The sequence below is a fragment of the Bos javanicus genome, chromosome 3, assembly GCF_032452875.1.
Source record: "Bos javanicus breed banteng chromosome 3, ARS-OSU_banteng_1.0, whole genome shotgun sequence".
NCBI classification, from domain to species: domain Eukaryota; kingdom Metazoa; phylum Chordata; class Mammalia; order Artiodactyla; family Bovidae; genus Bos; species Bos javanicus.
In genome coordinates, this window is record NC_083870.1 from 32,198,813 (window position 1) to 32,218,140 (window position 19,328).

A 19,328-nucleotide genomic window follows, 5' to 3' on the forward strand; every position below is an offset into this window, starting at 1 on the left:
GCGATAAGAAGCAGAGAGCCGGTTGCGGGAGGGTGCTGGCGGGAAAGCCGGCTGGGCTCTTAGAAGCAGATCTCGCGAGATGTAGGGAGGCTGCAGCTTGTCTAGAGGGGCGGAGGCCCGAGAGGAACCACGTGGGGACTCCTGGAGCTGAATCTCAGGCGGGCATCCAATTTGGGTCTAGATTGAAGTTGGAACCGTGGAGATGCGGAAGGAAACACCGCCTCCCCTAGTGCCCCCGGCAGCCCGGGAGTGGAACCTTCCCCCTAATGCTCCCGCCTGTATGGAGCGGCAATTGGAGGCTGCGCGGTACCGGTCTGGTGAGCCTGGGTCCTAGGCCGGGGAGTTTCCTTACCCCACCCCGGAGTGCCCCTTCCCGGCAATAAACCTTCCAGCCCGCATCTCGATTCCCCGCTTGCCAACCTGACCCCTGCTTCGCTTCGCTGAGCTCACCCCAATCGTGCCCCGCGTTCCCGGGCTCGGGTCCAGATCCAGTTAGCGGGCTGCTGGGCTGTTACCAGGGAAACGAGCCTCTCCACTCCTCATGCTGACATCTGGTATCTCCTTTAGATGGGGCGCTCCTGCTCGGGGCTTCTAGCCTGAGTGGCCGCTGCTGGGCTGGCTCTCTCTGGCTTTTCAAGGACCCTTGTGCCGCCCCCAACGAAGGTTTCTGCTCTGCTGGAGTCCAGACGGAGGCCGGAGTGGCTGACCTCACTTGGGTAGGGGACCGAGGTATCCTAGTGGCTTCTGATTCAGGTGAGTCACTTGCTCCTCAGCTGTACAGGTGGAATGGAGGCTTGGGGTATAGGTCGGGCTGGGCTCAACTTTTAATGTCCCATACTCGGTGGAGGAATTCCAGATGAGCTGCTTCAGATCCTAAAAGATGATGTAGTTAAAGTGCTGCACTCAATATGCTGGCAAATTTGGAAAACTCAGCAGTGGCCACAGGACTGAAAAGGTCAATTTTCATTCCAGTCCCAAAGAAGGGCAATGCCAAAGAATGTTCAGATTCACAAGATTGCACTCATTTCACATGCTGGCAAGGTAATGCTCAAAATCCTTCAAGCTAGGCTTCAACAGTTTGTGAACTGAGAACTTCCAGACGTTCAAGCTGAATCTAGAAAAGACAGAGGAACCAGAGATCAAATTGTCAACATCTGCTGGATCATAGAAAAAGCTAGAGAATTTCAGAAGAATATCTACTGCTTCATTGACTATGCTAATGCCTTTGACTATGTGGATCACAGTAAACTGTGGAAAATTCTAAAGAGATGGGAATACCAGACCATTTTACCTGATAAACCTGTATACAGATCAAGAAGCGACAGTTAGAACTGGATGTGGAAAATTAGAACTGGACAGGTTCCAAATTGGGAAAGGAGTATGTCAAGGCTGTTTATTGTTACCCTGCTTATTTAACTTATATGCAGAGTACATCATGGGAAATACCAGGCTGGATGAAGCACAAACTGGAATCAGGATTGCCAGGAGAGATATCAATAACCTCAGATACACAGATGACACCACTCTTATGGCAGAAAGTGAAGAGTAACTAAAGAGCCTCTTGATGAAGGTGAAAGAGGAGAGTAAAAAAGCTGGCTTAAAATTCAACATTCAGAAAACGAAGATCATGGCATCCGGTCCCATCACTTCATGGCAAATAGATGGGGAAACAGTGAAAACAGTGGCAGACTTTATTTTCTTGGGCTCCAAAATCACTGTGGATGGTGCCTGCAGCCATGAAATTAAAAGACGCTTGCTCCTTGGAAGAAAAGCTACAATAAACCTAGACAGAGTATTAAAAAGCAGAGATATCACTTTGCCCACAAAGGTCCAATATAGTCAAAACGACGTTTTTTTCTAGTCATGTATGGATGTGAGGGTTGAACCGTAAAGCAGGCTGAGCACCAAAGAATTAATCTTTAGTAACTGCAGTGCTGGAGAAGACTTTTGAGAGATCAAACCAGTTAATGCAAAAGGAAATCAACCCTGAATATTCTTTGGAAGTGCTAATGCTGAAGCTGAAGCTCCAGTACATTGGCCAACTGATGCAAAGAGCCAACTCATTGGAAAAGACCCAGATGCTGGGAAAAACTGAAGGCAGGAGGAAAAGGGGACAACAGAAGATTAGATGGTTGGATGGCATCACTTACTCATCAATGGACATGAGTTTGAACAAACTCAAGGAGTTAGTGAAGGACAGGGAAGCCTGGTATGCTGTAGCCCTTGGGGTCACAGAGAGTTTGATGTGACTTAGAGACTGAACGGTAGCAACAACATACTTCATGCTTGGGGGAGCTTGAAGGTTTTGGTCCCAAAGGAGAATAACTGTGTGGGTAGGATATACCTGTCCCAAGATTCTAAATTGGTGGAAATTTTAGCAAAATTCATAACAAAATTAAGACATGAATGAAACTGTTTTTCTCTGTATCCACCCAAGATCAAGAATGATGTTGATCTTAAAGATGATGCTGAAACCAATCTATGCTCTTTCCATCTCTTCCCAGTTTCTTACATGTCTTTATTCTGCTTTCTTTGTTTTGAATGTCAGACTTAGTGGACAAACCAGTGGAGGGTTTCATGTTTTAAAAAAAAAGAATAGAGGTGTTGGCAGGTATTGCATGGAAGGATAAAGGTGGGACAATTAATGTCCAAATAACTGGGACTATTTAATCATACTAAACTGTCTGCTATCCATATCATTATGGAGATGTCATCCTTGTCTTTCGAGAACTTAGCATCCTAGAAGTGAAATGCTGTCTTGATGTAACCCCAGCTTGTTTCCTTCACCGTCTTCCCCACCCTCAATAGGTGCTGTTGAATTGTGGGAGCTGGATGAGAATGAGACGCTTATTGTCAGCAAGTTCTGCAAGTATGAGCATGATGACATCGTGTCTACAGTCAGTGTCCTGAGCTCTGGCACACATGCTGTCAGTGGTAGCAAAGACTTCTGGTGGGTCCCCGCTCTCATTGCTCCTGTTTCTGGGCCTTCTTTGGGTGTCTTAGATGTCACATTAGCCTCATTAAGTAATGTTTTGGGCTCATTATAAGAACCCAGTGACTAATTACGGCATACCTATAAGGTTTCTTGGACTTCCCTGGTGGCTCAGATGGTAAAGCATCTTGTTTACAATGCGGGAGACCTGGGTTCAATCCCTGGGTCGGGAAGATCCTCTGGAGAAGGAAATGACACCCCACTCCAGTACTCTTGCCTGGAAAATCCCATGGACGGAGGAGTGTGGTGGGCTACAGTCCATGGGGTCTCAAAGAGTCGGACATGACTGAGCAACTTCACTTTCACTTTCATAAGGTTTCTTATAAGGTTTTCTTAGAGATTTTGCAGTCCATTGTAAAAGTAGACTGTACCAGAAGTCCAGTAGATGACAAAGATGTAGGAATATACATTTGAATACATGTTTTTATATATATAGTGTAGGTCAAATTAAGTCTCTGTTTCCTTTGCTTCTTAGCATCAAGGTTTGGGACCTTGCTCAGCAGATGGTTCTGAATTCATACCGAGGTGAGTGCATCTTCTTTCCTTTTTAGTTCCTGTTGTAGCTATTTTGTTTTTATTCTCTCCTTTGTGCTCTTTGAGCTTTCCTTGGATGTCAGTGACACCAATTCTTTGCTCTCCTGCCTGGTAGTTTTCTTCCAAAACTATGGTCAAGTCCCAGTGTTGACTCTAGCTCTTAATCTCCCTATATCTTTTTAATTGACAGGCTCATCACCTTCTTGATCACCTGAGGCTCAAACTCCCAGTCCTCTTCCACTCCTTCTTTTTCCTTCTATCAGTTGGTCCCCAAGTTCTTTGGAATTTTTTTCCATTTGGTCAGTGACCTTCCTTTTCATTTCTTATGCTCCCATTTACATTCAGTCTTTAGCTCACCTAGACCGTGGCAGTCATTTCATCTCTTGACCCGTCATCTTTGGTCTTTCATTGGTTTCTTGTGGCTTGCAGGTTAATACCTCAGGTTCATGTCATGGCATTCAAGCCTTTTTACTGTCATTCCTCCTTCAAGCATATCGTGCTATCTAAACAGTACATCTCAGGCATTCTTCAAGTATAAACTCTGATACTCATGAATCTTGAACTTTTTGATTATTCCCCTCCATAAAAATCTCATTTTTAGAAAATGAGAGCCATCATTTTCTATTAACTTTCCCCTTTTTGCTCACTTTCATTAACAGCACTAGCAGTTAACTTTGTTTGGGGAGCCATTCTTCATGAAGATACCAGATCTTAATGAAGATAACGTATAGGGCATTAATGTATGTGTGACTGAAAGACGTAGATATTGGTGATAACTGGTTCCCTCACTGCCTATCTCTGCCAATTCTAACTGCAAAGTGTATGATTCAGATACGTGCAAAGCAAAACCACAGACTCACACGTCTCCTGGAGTTTCAGATAGTTAGACAATGATGTTAAAATGCCAGTGTTCAAAGTCTACTATATTAGCCTTTTGTTTCCTAGACATATGATATGTTTTTCTGGCTAATGCTAAATAAACACTTGCCGCTTTCAGCCTTTTTCATTAGTTCTTTTTTTTTTTTTTAATTTAAATTAAAAAAAATTGAAGTATAGTTGGTTTACAGTGTTGTGACAGTTCTTTGTGTTTATTCGTATTCCCCCCACTGATTTCAAATTCCCTAAAGGCAGAGGCCTCACGTAGTTTTTCATCTTTCATCCTCCACCATGGTGCTGCCCCAAAGCTTTCTTTCAAGTGAGCAGTATGTTCTTGTTCATAATGTTGGCTTTCCGTGGATTCTATGGAAGGTGGCTTGAACCCACCTTGCTATCTCAAGGCAGAGCCACATCTGTCTTAGAGTATGGTTAAATCACTTTGGAGAAGGTGGTTTCCACAGCCTGTAATTAACATTTAGAGTGACCTTTAACATTTTTAGCGTGCAGCCCTAAAAGATGTGAAAAACTGTACCCTTTCACATGTTTTTAAATTAGTACCTAAATACTTGTGTTCGTGGTGTGGCCAAGAAAGGTCAGCCTCTTTCACAGAATTTTACCCAGATGCTCTTTCTTTTGTTCTTTGGCTCTTACAAAAACCCTCTTTTGTTTTATGTAGGTTTTTATGCTCTGAACATCACACCATGGTAAAGTTTGGGGTGGAGGAGAGGTGTGTGTTTCTTCTACACATGGGAGAAGGATGACTGTGAGAGTAGAGGTCTGCAGTGCTGGCAGACCACAGGCAGCTTCTTAGTTTGGTGTGGAGAGAAAACACTGGAGAAATGCCCTTAAAACTCCCGAGTGTCCAGGACTCCCTTGGAAGTCTTTGTATGCTACCTGGAGGCATGTGTGCTTGTGCTGTTTAGGCTGTCTTTATTGTAAATCCCTCCACCGATCGGACTCAGCCTTTATCATTCATGTCTTTCAGTTCCGTTCCGTTCAGTCGCTCAGTCATGTCCGACGCTGTGACCCCATGATAGTCAGGCTCCCCTGTCTATCATGAACTCCTGGAGCTTACTCAAACTCGTGTCTGTAGCCGTTCATTTTCCTGCAAGTCTACTGAGGTTTTATAATGCTATCAACATTTCCTCTTAGGTTTTGTCTCATCCAGACTCTCACGGAATTTGTTCATTTGCATCATAAGACTAGCTAGGACTAGTTCTTACAGCCTCCCTCCTACCCCTTCATAGTATCTGGGCTTCGTGATAAGATTGCTTTCATTTCCTCTGTCATACTTCTTGTTCCCTCTCCTCTACAGCTCACTCTGGGCAGGTCACCTGTGTTGCTGCCTCTCCCCACAAGGATTCTGTGTTTCTTTCATGCGGTGAGGTAAGATATAGCTGCTTTTCCCCACCCTTGACCACACCCAAACCCTTTAGTCCTAAGTCTAGCACGGACGGCTTCTGGCCAGCAGCTGTTTTTGGATTGTGAAGCCCTTTTTCTATTCCTTCTTCTAGGACAATAGAATTTTACTGTGGGATACCCGCTGTCCAAAGCCAGCATCACAGATGGGTGAGTCTGAGAGCTGGTGGTGGGATGATGGTACTAGGAACCCATCTGGAAGAGACTTTCCTTGGCCAGAGTCAAAGGCAAAGCTACCAGATGTCCAGTCACTGACATGAATGATCTAATTGCTTTCTTTCCCACTGAGGTTCATGTTGTGCAGTGGGTCCCAAGAGGAGGGGCTAATTCCTGAGGGTGGGGGTAATTGATATTTCCTGGATGGGCAAATAAAGGGGCCAGAGTTGTCAACTTCATGCTTTATGTTAAAACTTGCCTGTGACTCAGGTCTGGAAAGAGCAGGAGGCCGATAGGTTGTGAGGATCAAGAGTGAGGATGGGACTGCCTTAGCAGAACTTGGGAAACTGAATAAAGGTGCTCCTGGGATTTAGAGTGACTTCACCACCAAAGCTTCTTCTCAAAGCTGAGGTCAGAGTTTTGTTCCAGACCCTTCTTCTCTCCTTCACAGGCTGCAGTGCCTCTGGCTACCTTCCTACCTCCCTGACTTGGCATCCTCAGCAGAGTGAAGTCTTTGTCTTTGGTAAGGCAGCATGTCCAACTGTGTGTTGACTCTGGGAAGGGGAGAATAAGCAAGAAAGCTCACTCCATAGTACACGAGGCTCTGGCTGCTCAGTCTGTCAGCACACTTGAGCACTCAGTGAATTATGCTAATGGGGGTGTGCGAAGGTAGGATGATCCAAAACTAGTTTTAGTTTAGCTTTAAAGAACATGATAATTTTTATTCTAGAAGATTTGATTCCTGGTTGTTTGGTGTGGCTCTTATATTCATGGCTAGAAGTCAGTGGGCCACAAAGCAGGAGGATTGTTACATAGGGAATCCTATTGCATAGTAGGCAATAGTTGTGCTAACTTGGTGATCTGGCTGTGTATACTGTGATGTAGTTTGTGGTTAACACAACAGGTATCTCATCCAATAGTTTTAATTTCCACAACCCTCAAATGACTAATTATTCCTACTTTACCAAGGAGGAAATGAATGCTCAGAACAGTTTACTTTTTCAAGATTGAAGAACCAGCATTCAAATATAGATCTGGCCGAGTCCAAAGCCCATTCTCTTAACCCCCTTGACATACTCCCTCTTCTTCCTCCAGGTGATGAGAATGGGACTGTCTCCCTTGTGGACACCAAGAGTGCAGGCTGTGCCCTCAGCTCTGTTGTGCACTCCCAGTGTGTCACTGGGCTGGTGTTCTCCCCACACAGGTATTGCTCTTTTTCATCAAGGGCCTGGGAGATAGGAAAGGGAAGAGTGCGGGAGAATACTTGTGTTGGCATAGCATTAGCTGATTGGGTGGTTCCTTAAAACAGACACTGTTTTAGCTAAAGACCTTAATTAGTAAAAGATCTCTTAAGACTGTAGTCCGTTTTTTGGGTTGTATGATCTCTGATTGCAAATGGCTAAAACATGGTCTTGTTCCTGCTCAACACCCCAAATGACTTATACTATGGGCTTCTTGGGCTGTGTGGTTGGAAAGCCTGTGTTTCTGGGTTATTGCTGAAGCTACAGGGAGGGAGCAGATGGGATGGTTAGTTGCAGGGATGGCTCTCTGCCCTAGCTTTGCTCCATTTTCCTCATCTTCCCTTGGAACTTGTACTGTAGACTTGAGTGGTAGTCAGGCTTTAAACCAAAGTGGGGATCAAGCTACCTTCTCTGGTCACTTTAGAGAGGGGTTTGGGGATTGCCCAGTCAAATTTTGTCCTGATACTTATGGACTGATCTTTCGCAACCTTCTCCTTCTCTCCTAGTGCTCCCTTCCTGGCCTCTGTCAGTGAGGACTGCTCACTTGCTGTGCTGGACTTAGGCCTTTCCGAGGTGTAAGTGTGACACGGACCCTATGATCAGGAGTCATGGAGGGACCAGCAGATGGCTGGGTCTTTTTACCCTTTGGAAAAGCACGTTGTCTCTTTTCAGGGAGACTTGGTGATGGAAGCAGGCTAGCTGTTGACTGTCTCCCTGTTCCAGGGACTGACTCCCAAGCTCTGTGCCTGGTAGAGGAATGTGGTGTTAGGTGGGATTCCTGAGCCTGGCATTCCAGTGATCTCTCAGAAAGGAACACTGTGTGCTTTTTACACAAAGTACCACGTGTAGGAATGCAGCCTGCTATAGGATAAATGACCCCAGACCCAAGATCTGAGGGTACTGCCTTCTTTGCCACAAGATGCTGTCTGACCCTGACTCACATCATACCCTTGCTCTAGCTGTCATTTCTTCTATGAAAATAGGATTGGATTGGATGATGGAGTCTTCTTTGTGTGGCAACACTGCTAGCCTGATGACTAGGTCATATATGGTGAAGTGGAATGTCTTTCCGTTTTTTTTTCTTCTGTCTCTTACCAAGCCCCCACTTTTCTTTGTTCTCTTGTAGGTTTAGAAGCCGAGCCCACAGAGACTTTGTGAGAGATGCTACTTGGTCTCCACTCAATCACTCCCTTCTTACCACAGTGGGCTGGGACCATCAGGTCATCCACCATATCCTGCCCACAGAACCTCTCCCAGAGCCTGGACCTAAGAGTGCTGCTGAGTAGATTGGATTTCAGACAAGAAGTGAATCCCCTATGAGTATCCACGCCCTTTGCCCCTGCCCTCTCAATTTATGAGACAACAGAGGAGCCTTATGCAGTATGTTGGTACACGACATCTGTGCAGTTAAAAGGCGCTGTGTCTCAGCCTGGGGGAGGCTGGATCCTGGGGTCCTGTAGTCAGGAAAGAAAAATTCCCTTGAACATGGATGTGTGTGTGTGTCTGAGTGTGTGTGTAGATACGTAGTCTTTGTAGGTGGGGGGAGGGAGAAAAATATCCATCCTGTGTCTTTCCCAGAGCCCAATCCTCCCCATGCCCTAAAAATTAGCAAGGAATTTTTATGCTTCCCACTGTAGCTGTGCATTAGGAATTGGCCATGTCTGAGGTACGGGATGTGGGCATTCCTGGATTCTTGGAAACTGCTCATAGAGATAGGAGCAACTTTATTTTTTTATAGAGCTTAATTCAGCTTTATCATGAGCAGTACTTCCATTTACATCCAGTCCAGCCCACTTTAAGGAAGAGCCAGGACACTCACTGCAGTTTTATGCATCTCCTTGTTATTAAACCGAGCCAGAAGTCCAGTTTCTGGTTGAATGAGAAGTTTGGCTGGTACCTATGTAATGGCCCCTCACTACCGCCACCCGTGTGGAGTTGTGTTGATGAGGATGGATGTATTTCTGTCATAGATGCCATAGAAGAGGTTCAGGATGGAGAGCTTAAAAACATTTCAGTTAAAAACTGACATAGACCTACATAGGAATGTTTGCCACCTTCCCACCTGAAAACAGCCTGGGGCCTGACCTCTTTTGCCTCTGGGTCCCTATCTCTGGACATAGGAAACCTGATGCTATTTTGGGGGACTCTGAAGAGTTTAAATACAGCATCAGAGAGAGAAGTACCGGTCAGTGAAATAAAAAGTTGATTCATCGTTGGCTTGTCTTTTGAAGCATGTGTGTTATGTGCAGTTAGACATGTCACTTACGTGAGTCATCAAGGTATCTATCTTAGAGCCTGTTACTTTTTCGTGTGCTTCCCCAGCCCCCCAGAGTAGCTAGTTGAAACTTAAGGTAAATATTTGTTTACTGGATTGATGGCTGCTGCCACTTAAAAGTTATGGATCAATTACTGATTGTATTGAAACTAAATTAAATCAATTATGTACTTTTGTGCTTTGCAAGTTTTGTTTAGCTAAAATCTCATGAAACTGGGGTAGTTTCATGGGCGAAGTATTTGTAAGTAAAGCTGCTGTGTTTCACCCTTGCTAAGCGTGAGCTCTGGTCTCACAATTACCCTCAAGTAAAAACATGGGACTTTGTTATTAGATGGTCTACCTATTGGGTTTGGGGAGAGGTGAGAATGAAGCCTTCACTGTTCTTCCGTGTGACTTTAGAGAGGTAATAGGGTGTGTTGATAGAAACTCTTTAAGTTCTTCCTGGAGATAAAAGCTTAAAATTTGTTATCTCTTAGAGAGAATGAGGTAGGTAGGAATTAAATTTGCATAGGCCTGTTCCTCATGGACTTCGAATAGTGGAGAGAAAACTCAGTGAAAGAGATAATCCAGGGAAATGAATGTATTGTGTCAAGATGGTTAAAATGACACCAAAGGAGAAAACCTAGAGTTTGAAGAACCACTTTACTTCATGTAAAAAATATTAGGATTCAGATAAACCTGTGCTGATGAGAATAATTCCATCCACGATCATCACCAAGACATTTGCAAATGTAATCAAAGTCATGTTAGAAAAGATCATCACAGTTTTGGTTGACTGTGTCTACTATGGTGAGAAAAAAGATTGTTCAAGATAGAAGGTGACCTCAGAATAATCAGAAATGTACTATCACATGTGGGGTTATTCACTAGTCTTTTACTTGAGAATAGTTTCAGTAGCAGGAGCACAGGTTTGCTGATAACAGGTGGAAATAGGCTCATTTTGTTTTGTGTAAAACCATACAAGCATCTATTTTGTGTTTAATTTCACTGGTTCACATGTCTGAACACCTGCAGTAAATCTGTCTCCGTTTTCATTGTCCTCACTCAAGTCCACTAACCTGGCTGACCGTATACCACTGCTGATTTCTAGTGCTCAGAACAACAGACACAGGTTAGTTCAAGTACTGTTTCAGGTAGCTCCAGACATCAGGTTCATTCTCCAGGATCTGTCCTGCCCCACAAGACAGTGGGAGGCTTGTCTTTAATTATTAGCTCTGTAGGCGTTACCTGCTGGTTCACAGTCTCACTGAGGCAGCAGAATCACCCAGGCTCTGACTGGGCTTCCAGTCACATGTTCTCTGGACAGTGTGGTAGGGCACAAGATTGGGAGAGCGAGAGTGGGAAGGTGTATATAGTTATTTTCCACTCACTCAGTTACAGAGGGCTTCAAAACTTCCTTGCCACATCTAGGCCTAAAAATGGGTTCTGAGTTTTTAAAAGGCAGATTTGTGGCATTTGGACAGCATAAACAGTATTTCTGTGGTTGCTTGACTTGCATCTACAAACTAAAAGAATAGGAAAAGAAAAAGAAAAGCTCATTCCAAACTCTTATGTAAGCATTTCTTTTAGTAAGATATACACCAAATATTTGTACTCAGTCTAGGGAAGTTTTAGGGCATCTAAGGAGAGCCAACATAGTGTGAAAAGCTGAAAGAATTCACATCAAATTGCTGTTTATACATCTGGGTCACACTGAACTTTAGAACCACTTGTGCAGGGAGCTGATTTTGTTCCCCAAAAGGGTAAGGAAGCTCTAATCTGATTTTTGAGGTGAGTAAAGTTTCTGACGAGCATCAGCAGTCTATATAGTTTGATTTTGGAAGAGTAAGCAGACCAGTTTTGAACCCCAACGTTTCCTTACTGAGTTCTCCATCACATAGCTGCGGAATTTTTCATCTTCATTATGTGGTTATAGGACTCGTACTATCCAGAGAGTGAAGGAGGTGCAAAGATAAGGACAGGTAATGTTAACTCATTTTAAGTTACAGAGGCATTTAAGGTACAATTGCTGATCCTAAAATCTGTATCATCTGGAGTAAGGTTTACTGTAGTCCTCAACGTATTCTGAAAACTCTGCTTGTCTTGTAAATGATGTTCTGCTGCTTCAGTATATAATAGATCATCAAAATTTGAAAGATCAGTAATAAAGGGCTTCACCTCCAAACATCCTTTTAACTTTCTGGTGCGAGCTCAGCTGGCACTGCTGGGTGAGAGTTCCTTCAGTGAATGTAGACGTATCATTATCACTGTAATGTTGGGTATCAGATGCTGGTATGCTTCACTTTGGGATGAACCACACATTATCTGCATTAAGAGCTTCAGTTTCAAGCTAAAATTTTCCATTCCAATAGTAACCCTTATTTGGGATCTTAGGTGAAAGGAGTGAAGCTTGTTAGAATCAGAAAACGTGCTTTACGTGTACAAGCTAAATCTGCTTTAAGCTCTGCAGATTTTTAACAAGCAACTTGTGTCTCTCAGAAGCCCTCTGATTAGGTCAGAAACTGCTTGATGTTTAGTCCCCTGACCATTATCCAATGTCAGTTGCTTGGCAGAGTTTGCATTAATGCCACCCTTGACTTTGGCATCTAGAGACGCAATCTCTTGTGCCCAGTGCCAACCCTGGGCCCCTGTTTCAGACTCCACTTGGCAAGATAAATGTGTGCCTTTTTGTTTTCTCTCAGTTTTTTAAACTAAGTATATAATTCATTGGCATTAAGTTCATTTATGTTGTGCAACCACCATCCCTCATCCCAAATTAAAACTTTGTATCCATTAAACAACTCTTCTCCCAGACCTTGGCAACCACGCTTCTACTTTCCTGTCCATGAATTTGACTGTTCTAGGTACTTCATATAAGTGGAATTATACAGTGTTTTTCCTATGTGTCTTATCATTTGATTTGCTAAGGTGTTGCCTTGCTCCTCAAAATGTCCGTGGATCAAGTTTCTGTTGGCATCATCAGAAACTTGTTAGAAGGACCAAACATTCAGACCACCGAAATCAGAATTTATATATTCACAACTTCCCCAGTGACTCCTGCATGTTAAAGTTGGAGAAGGACCAACTTTGATTATGATCCACTGAGAATTTTAGATGGTCAGGAACCAGGCAGGGAAGTCACCAGCGATACATGAGAGAACAGTTTGGTGTGTCAAGCTTTTGGGCATTGTGATGTGTGATAGTGAGCAAGACAGACATGGTCAGCCCAGCCTCCAGCAGCTAAGTCTAGAGAGAAAGAGACATGATGGAATTAGTGTTTTAGTGTTAGCCAAAAAAAAAAAAAATGAAGACTGCTGGAAAACAGAGATTGTAGCCAGTCATGAAGAAGTGGTAAATCTTCCCAGATGAAGTGACATTTGGATTGAGTCCTAAAGGTTGAATGTGGAGTCGCTGTTGCTTGGGGCTGGGGAAGAGTTCCGGATATGTGAGTCTTGCTGTGGAAGGAGCTTGGAGTTCCCTAGAGAAGGAGGTATTGCAACTAGGGTTAAATGGAGGTGGAGGGTGCAGGATAAAAGATGAGGCTAGTTGCCACTGGATGGTGGGTGCTGTGAGCCATGCTGAGGATCTCAAAGCAGTAACACGGTGGAAGTGCTTTTGAAATGGATTCCATTGCTGTGCTTTGTGGAGGGGAGACTATGGAACCTTAAAGGTGACGAGGTTTTTATGTATTTTTTTCCTCTGATCTCAGCCACTAGGGTGTAGGCAGCTGAACTAGACTTGGCCATTTGGCTATTCCCATCTGGGACTTAAATCTGGAGGCAGAGCTGCAAAGATTTAAAGAATGGTTATCTGACAATGACGAGACAGCTCAGTAGCAGCAGCATCAAAGCCAGCAGTAGAATTCCTAACCAGACTTCCCATGGCAGGACTCTGGCAATGTTTGTGTGTGTGTTTTTTTTTTTAAGTTGAAGGATAATTGCTTTACAGAATTTTGTTGTTTTCTGCCAAATTGTTGTTGTTGTTTTTAATAAATATTCTTTCTTGGATCCTGACTATGTTTTAAGATGGATTCTTGATATTGAGCCATATGAACTTTTTATAAATTTTGGAAATTAACTCCATATTCATTTGCAAATATTTTCTCTCCTTCAGTAGGTTTTTGTTTCATTTTGTTGATTTCCTTTGTTGTGCAAAAGCTTTTGATTAGGTCCTATTTATTTTTGCTTTTATTTCTTTTGCCTTAAGAGACAGATCTAAAAAAATATTGCCATTTATGTCAAAGAGTATTCTGTCTATTTCTCTTCTAGGAGTTCTGTGGTCTCAGGTCTCACATTTAGGTCTTTAATCCACTTTGAAGTTATGTTTGTATATTGTGTTTGAGAAAGTTCTAATTTCATTCTTTTACATGTAGCTGTCCAGTTTTCTCAGCACCATTTATTAAAGTGACTATCTTTTCTCCATTGTATATTCTTGACTCCTTTGTTGTAGATTGACAAAGTGTGTGCATTTATTTCTGGGCTGTCTATCCTGTTGCATTGATCTATGTGTCTATGTTTGTGCCAGAACTATACTACTTTGATTAATGTAGCTTTGTAGTATGGTCTGACATCATGGAGTATGATACCTCCAGCCTAGTTATTTTTTCTCAAGATTGCTTTGGCAACTTGGGTCATTTGTGGTTACTTGTTCTTAGTTCTGTGAAAAATGTCATTGGTATTTTGATAGGTATTGCATTACTTCTTTAGATTCCCTTCGGTAATGTGGACGTCTTAATATATTAATTCTTCTAGTCCAAGAACATGGGGTATCTTTCCATTTCTTTGTGTTGTTTTCAGATTCCTTCATCAGTGTTCTATAGTTTTCAGAATATATGTCTTTCACGTCCCTGGTTAAGTTTATTCCTAGTTATTAATACTTAATTATTTTTGATGTGATTGTAAATGGAATTGTTTCTCCTTAATTTTTCTTTACTTTGATAATTTTCATTATTACAAACAAAGAACCCAATTAAAAGTGGGCAGAAGACCTGAAAAGGCATTTTTACATAAAGATACTTATGTCACGCGAGTGTATGTTCCTCGGTTCTTTGTCTCGTCACAACACAGATTTGGAGTGACGGACATTAAAGCCCCCTCGGCGTGTCACAACTCTCAGGTCTTGGATAGACCGTGTTATAGCTCTCAGGTCTCTAATGGACCATGTTATAGCTCTTAGACAAATCAGTGTTACAGCTCAGTGTTACAGCTCTATTTTATTTAGAAGATAGCAGGAAAATCCATCTTTGAGGCATGAGGGCACGTCAATCCAAAGACACGAGGAGAAGAGTACCCCAGCGCGCGGGAGATAGAGAGAGCGCGCTAGCTTTGGCTCCTCTATTTATATGTTTCTCTCTCCCTGGGCCTGTCCTATGTAAATTGGGCCAGCCAGGAGTGTTTTTTGTTTTACCTGAGGTCCTCACTCCGGTCCTCGGACCTTCTTTTGTTCTATTTTCGCGGGGTTTTCCCTTCCTTGTCCTTTAGCCACTGCCATTTTGGACTCCTTTTCCCTATTCTACCTACCTAACATTTAGATGGCCAACAGGCACATGAAAAACAGCTCAACATCACTAATTATCAGAGAAATGCAAATAAAAACCACAATGAGATGCCACCTCACTCCTGTCAGAATGGTTATCCCCAAAAAGTCTACAAATAACAAATGTTGGTGAGGATATGGAAGAAAGGAAGTCTTGGTACAGTGTTGGTGGGATTGTGAATTGATGTAGCTGTTATGGAAGATAGTATGCAAGTTTCTCAAAAAACTAAAAATAGAACTACAATAGGATCCAGGAATTCCACTCCTGGGTATGTATCCAAAGAAAACAAAAGCACTAATTTGAAAAGAATCTTGCACCTTAATGATCATAGTAGCATTATTTACAATAGCCAAAGTATGGAAACAATCTAAATGTCCATCAACAAGTGAATCTGTCCATGGAATTTCCCAGGCAAGAATACTGGAGTGAGTTGCTGTTTCCTTCTCCACAGGATCTTCCTGATCCAGGGATTGAACTCTCGTCTCCTGCAATGCATGCAGATTCTTTATAGTCTGAGCTATCAGAAAAACCCGAATAGATAAAGAAACTGTGATATATTTACATACAATGGAATTTTACTCAGTCATAAAATGAAATTCTGTCATTTACAACAATGTGATGGACCTAGAGAGAATAGTGATTGGTGAAATGTTAGATGGATAAAAACAAATACTCTTTTGTTATCACTTACAGGTGTAATCTAAAAAATAAAACATGAATATCAAAACAGACAGACTTGCAGATATAAAGAACAAACTGGTGGCTACATGGAGAGGAGGAAGACGGAGGGGCAAGATAGGGGTATGGGATTAACAGACACAAAATACTATGTATAAAATCAATAATCAACAGGGACATATTAGCACAGGGACATAGAGCCATTCTTTTGTAATAACTTTAAATGGACTTTAACCTGTAAAAATACTGAACCACTGAAACTAATATTATAAATCAGCTATATCTTAAAAAAAAAAAAAAGACTGGTTATACAACATGCCCATTGATTCCAACAGGCTTCCCTCTGAATTCCTGTTTGCAATGATTTAGCCAGAGTTGCTGTCTGTTGTTTGCAACTCCACCGCCCCGTGACAACTACTGTCTTGGTCAGTGGGGAACAACTGGCCCACATGAAGAACAGCTTGTGCATTTTCTGTGAGGTTGGAAGTGAAGTAGCTGTTGTCAAGAGTTATGGAGTTGTTCTGCGAGCTCATCACTGTCATCAGGAATAACAGCCTCTCTTTGTTGGTTTCTGTGAAGGGTATTTTTTTTCTCGTTCTGATTGTGCTCTGCTGATTCCACCTCCCTTTCCCCAAGAGTCGTTCTGGTCCCCTTCCATTCTTGTGTGCTGTCAGAGAGGCTGCTTATTACCGTGGACTTTACTAATAGTGTAGCAGGTGCATTTGGCTGTCTAACATCTATTTTCCCTCCTTCCATCTTTACTAACAGAACTTTGATCTTGTCCAGACGCAGGTGGCCCTGTCCTATAGAGAAGAAACACATTAGAGAAGAATTTGGGTCTTGGATGATGCTGCTGAACAACTGAATTAAGCAGTGCTGATTAATCCACCTCTTCTGGGTTTCTGTTAACGTGAGTTAATAAGTTTTCATTTTGTTTGAACGCATCTAGTAAAGTTTTTGTTGCACCTAACAAATGTAAATAGTGAATGTTGCATTATATTTTTGAGTATGTGTGTGCACGCTCAGTCACTTCACTTGTGTCTGACTCTTTACGACCCTGTGGACTGTAGCCCACCAGGCCTCTCTGTCTATGGGATTTTCCAGGCAAGAATACTGGAGTGGGTTGCCATTTCCTTCTCGAGAGGATCTTCCTGACCTAAGGATCAAACCCGTGTCTCCTGTGTCTCTTGCATTTCAGGCAGATTCTTTACTACTGAGCTCTGGGGAAGCTCCATATTTTTGTGTATGTGTCCTTTAAACACTCTATTTAAAGTAAGAATTTTAATAATCTCAATACTCTGAAAGATAGTTATTATTTTAATGTTATAGAAAAAACAGGCTCATAAATAATAAGCAACATGATCAAAGTTATATGGTATATCAGGTGGTATCCTAAGGAAAACAGATGTACATTCAAATTAAGGTAATTTGAGGAGGGTTTATTTACAAAGAGACTAATTACAGAGTTTTGGGAGTGGTGTAGGGGAGCCACAGGCTTCCCAAGTGGCACAGTGGTAAAGAACCTGCCTGCCAATGTAGAGGACGCAGGAGACATGGGTTCGATTCCTGAGTTGAAAAGATCCCCTGGAGCAGGGCGTGGCAACCCACTCCAATATTCTTATCTGGGAAATTACACGAACAGAGGAGCCTGGCTGGCTACAGTCCATGGGGTCGCAAAGAGTCGGTCACGACTAAGACTGAACTTGCACGCACACACATAGGGGAACCACAGAGCTAGTGTAGGAAGCCAGGGCTAGAACAGTGGAGCTGTTCCAGGAAGAGGCTATCTGACGCTGGAAGAAGAGAGAGTCAGATAGAGCAGTCTTCCTCGAGAGGAGCAGTGACCCTCGATGGAGGGATATAGTCACCTTGATGGGACTTTACAGGGAAAGATCAGGGAGTAAACACCCTGACCTCACTCTCCTCCTCACTCTACCCCCCAGTCAAGTAGAGCCTACTGAGCTAATCGGATGTAGTCCAAAGAGACTGACTTCCAGGGTCGGAGAGCAAGGTGGAGAGGGATGGGGGGGTAGAGGGATGATCGGGAAATACCTTACGTTCCACCCTGTTTGCCCCTAGTGTCCTTTCTTGTCTGAGATGCAGGTAAAATTTCATGTCCTCAACACAGGAGATGCCCGAAGTTCCCTCAACTATTTATCATCATGGGACAGTGTTCATTTGTCTATACTTTCACCTTAAACCTAAAGCCGTCATTAGTGTCCTCAGATAAAGTAGCCGGAGGGAAATGGGGAGATAAAAACAAGTAATGTAAAATATACCTGTTACAACCCCTGCTTCTGTAACAATGCCAGTTACCTCTTTCTAAGCCAGAGTATGCTCCTTGGCTCCTTGGCTGTGCCTTTTCTTAGTTCATTCATTCCAAAGGCAGACCACTTCATTGTTGGTTCTGGGGCTACAAAGTTAAATTGACCATGTATCCTCACTAAAAGAGCTCACTTTGCAACAGATGAAACTGTTGTTTAAATATAAGGTAATAAGGGATGCTGCTGCTGCTGCTGCTAAGTCGCTTCAATCGTGTCCGACTCTGTGCGACTCCATAGACGGCAGCCCACCAGGCTCCCCCGTCCCTGGGATTCTCCAGGCAAGAACACTGGAGTGAGTTGCCATTTCCTTCTCCAATGCATGAAAGTGAAAAGTGAAAGTGAAGTCTCTCAGTCGTGTCTGATGCTTCGCAGCCCCATGGACTGCAGCCTACCAGGCTCCTCCATCCATGGGATTTTCCAGGCAAGAGTATTGGAGTGGGGTGCCATTGCCTTCTCTGAATAAGGGATTAGTAGATACCTAATCTCTGGTTTGTAATGGAATTAAAAGAATAAGAACAGGAACAGGAATGAAAGCAATTGTACTTTAACCAGGATGTTTCATCCTTGTGATTATTAATTATCAATATTGGATAATTCTTTGCTGTGGGGGTCTGTCTTGTGCATTGTAGGATGACTAGCTGCAGCCCTGGCTTTACCCACCTGGTCCTGGTAGTACTCCTGCCTCCACTGTGACAACCAAAAATTGTCTCCAGACATTGCCATATGTCCTATGGGGACCAAATTATTGCCCAGTTGAGAACACTGGCTTAAAAGGCAAAGAAAGAGGCTATTGCATGGATGTGTAGAAACATGGATGTGCTCCAAATAATGGTCATTTTGTTTTGTTTTTTCTTTGTTGTTATTAATAAACCTGCAGTGAACATACTTTCTTTGTCTACTTGGGGGCAGATATATGTATGTGGCAAATTTCTAGAAATGAAGTTGCTGGGCTATAGGATGTGTTTCGAATTATGGTGTTCTCAAAATGACTTCTAAGGAGATTGAATAGGTTTTACCTTTACTACTTTATTAAAATATTCCTTTTTGAATTGCTTCAATTTTTACACTTAAACAATATCTATGAAATCATGGGACTTTGGGATAGTAAACATTTTCTAGTAGACATTAAAATAAATACATAAATATTAAACTAAAAAATCCCAATGCACAACCAAAAATCTTTTATATAAATTATTGGGAAACAATGCTCTAGTTCATCTCCTTCATTTTAGAGATGTGGTAAAGCTCTTTCAAGTTTACACTGACCTGTAGTCAACACTCTTTGTGTTCTTATATTATTCAACCAGTTGCTTTTGTT

At 42.6% G+C, this 19,328-nt stretch overlaps 1 protein-coding gene across 1 annotated transcript; it reads left to right on the plus strand.

The window, feature by feature from the left end:
• The first annotated feature begins 39 nt into the window (after positions 1–39).
• Positions 40–18,896, plus strand: WDR77 (WD repeat domain 77). The gene is made up of 11 exons (XM_061410825.1): positions 40–317; positions 568–753; positions 2,809–2,950; positions 3,468–3,517; positions 5,718–5,788; positions 5,917–5,971; positions 6,429–6,500; positions 7,073–7,181; positions 7,725–7,793; positions 8,345–8,523; positions 16,473–18,896. Exons 1-10 carry the CDS (start codon positions 203–205, stop codon positions 8,502–8,504), a joined length of 1,029 nt encoding a protein of 342 aa, XP_061266809.1. The 5' UTR covers positions 40–202; the 3' UTR covers positions 8,505–8,523; positions 16,473–18,896.
• Positions 18,897–19,328: the final 432 nt, after the last annotated feature.

Bases quoted from the DNA above. Each gene is read 5' to 3' on its own strand.
- WDR77 (XM_061410825.1), top strand. From the start codon at position 203: ATGCGGAAGGAAACACCGCCTCCCCTAGTGCCCCCGGCAGCCCGGGAG. The intron at 3,518-5,717 runs GTGAGTGCATCT...TCTCCTCTACAG, and splicing joins GGTTCTGAATTCATACCGAG to CTCACTCTGGGCAGGTCACC. The intron at 5,789-5,916 runs GTAAGATATAGC...TCCTTCTTCTAG, and splicing joins TGTTTCTTTCATGCGGTGAG to GACAATAGAATTTTACTGTG.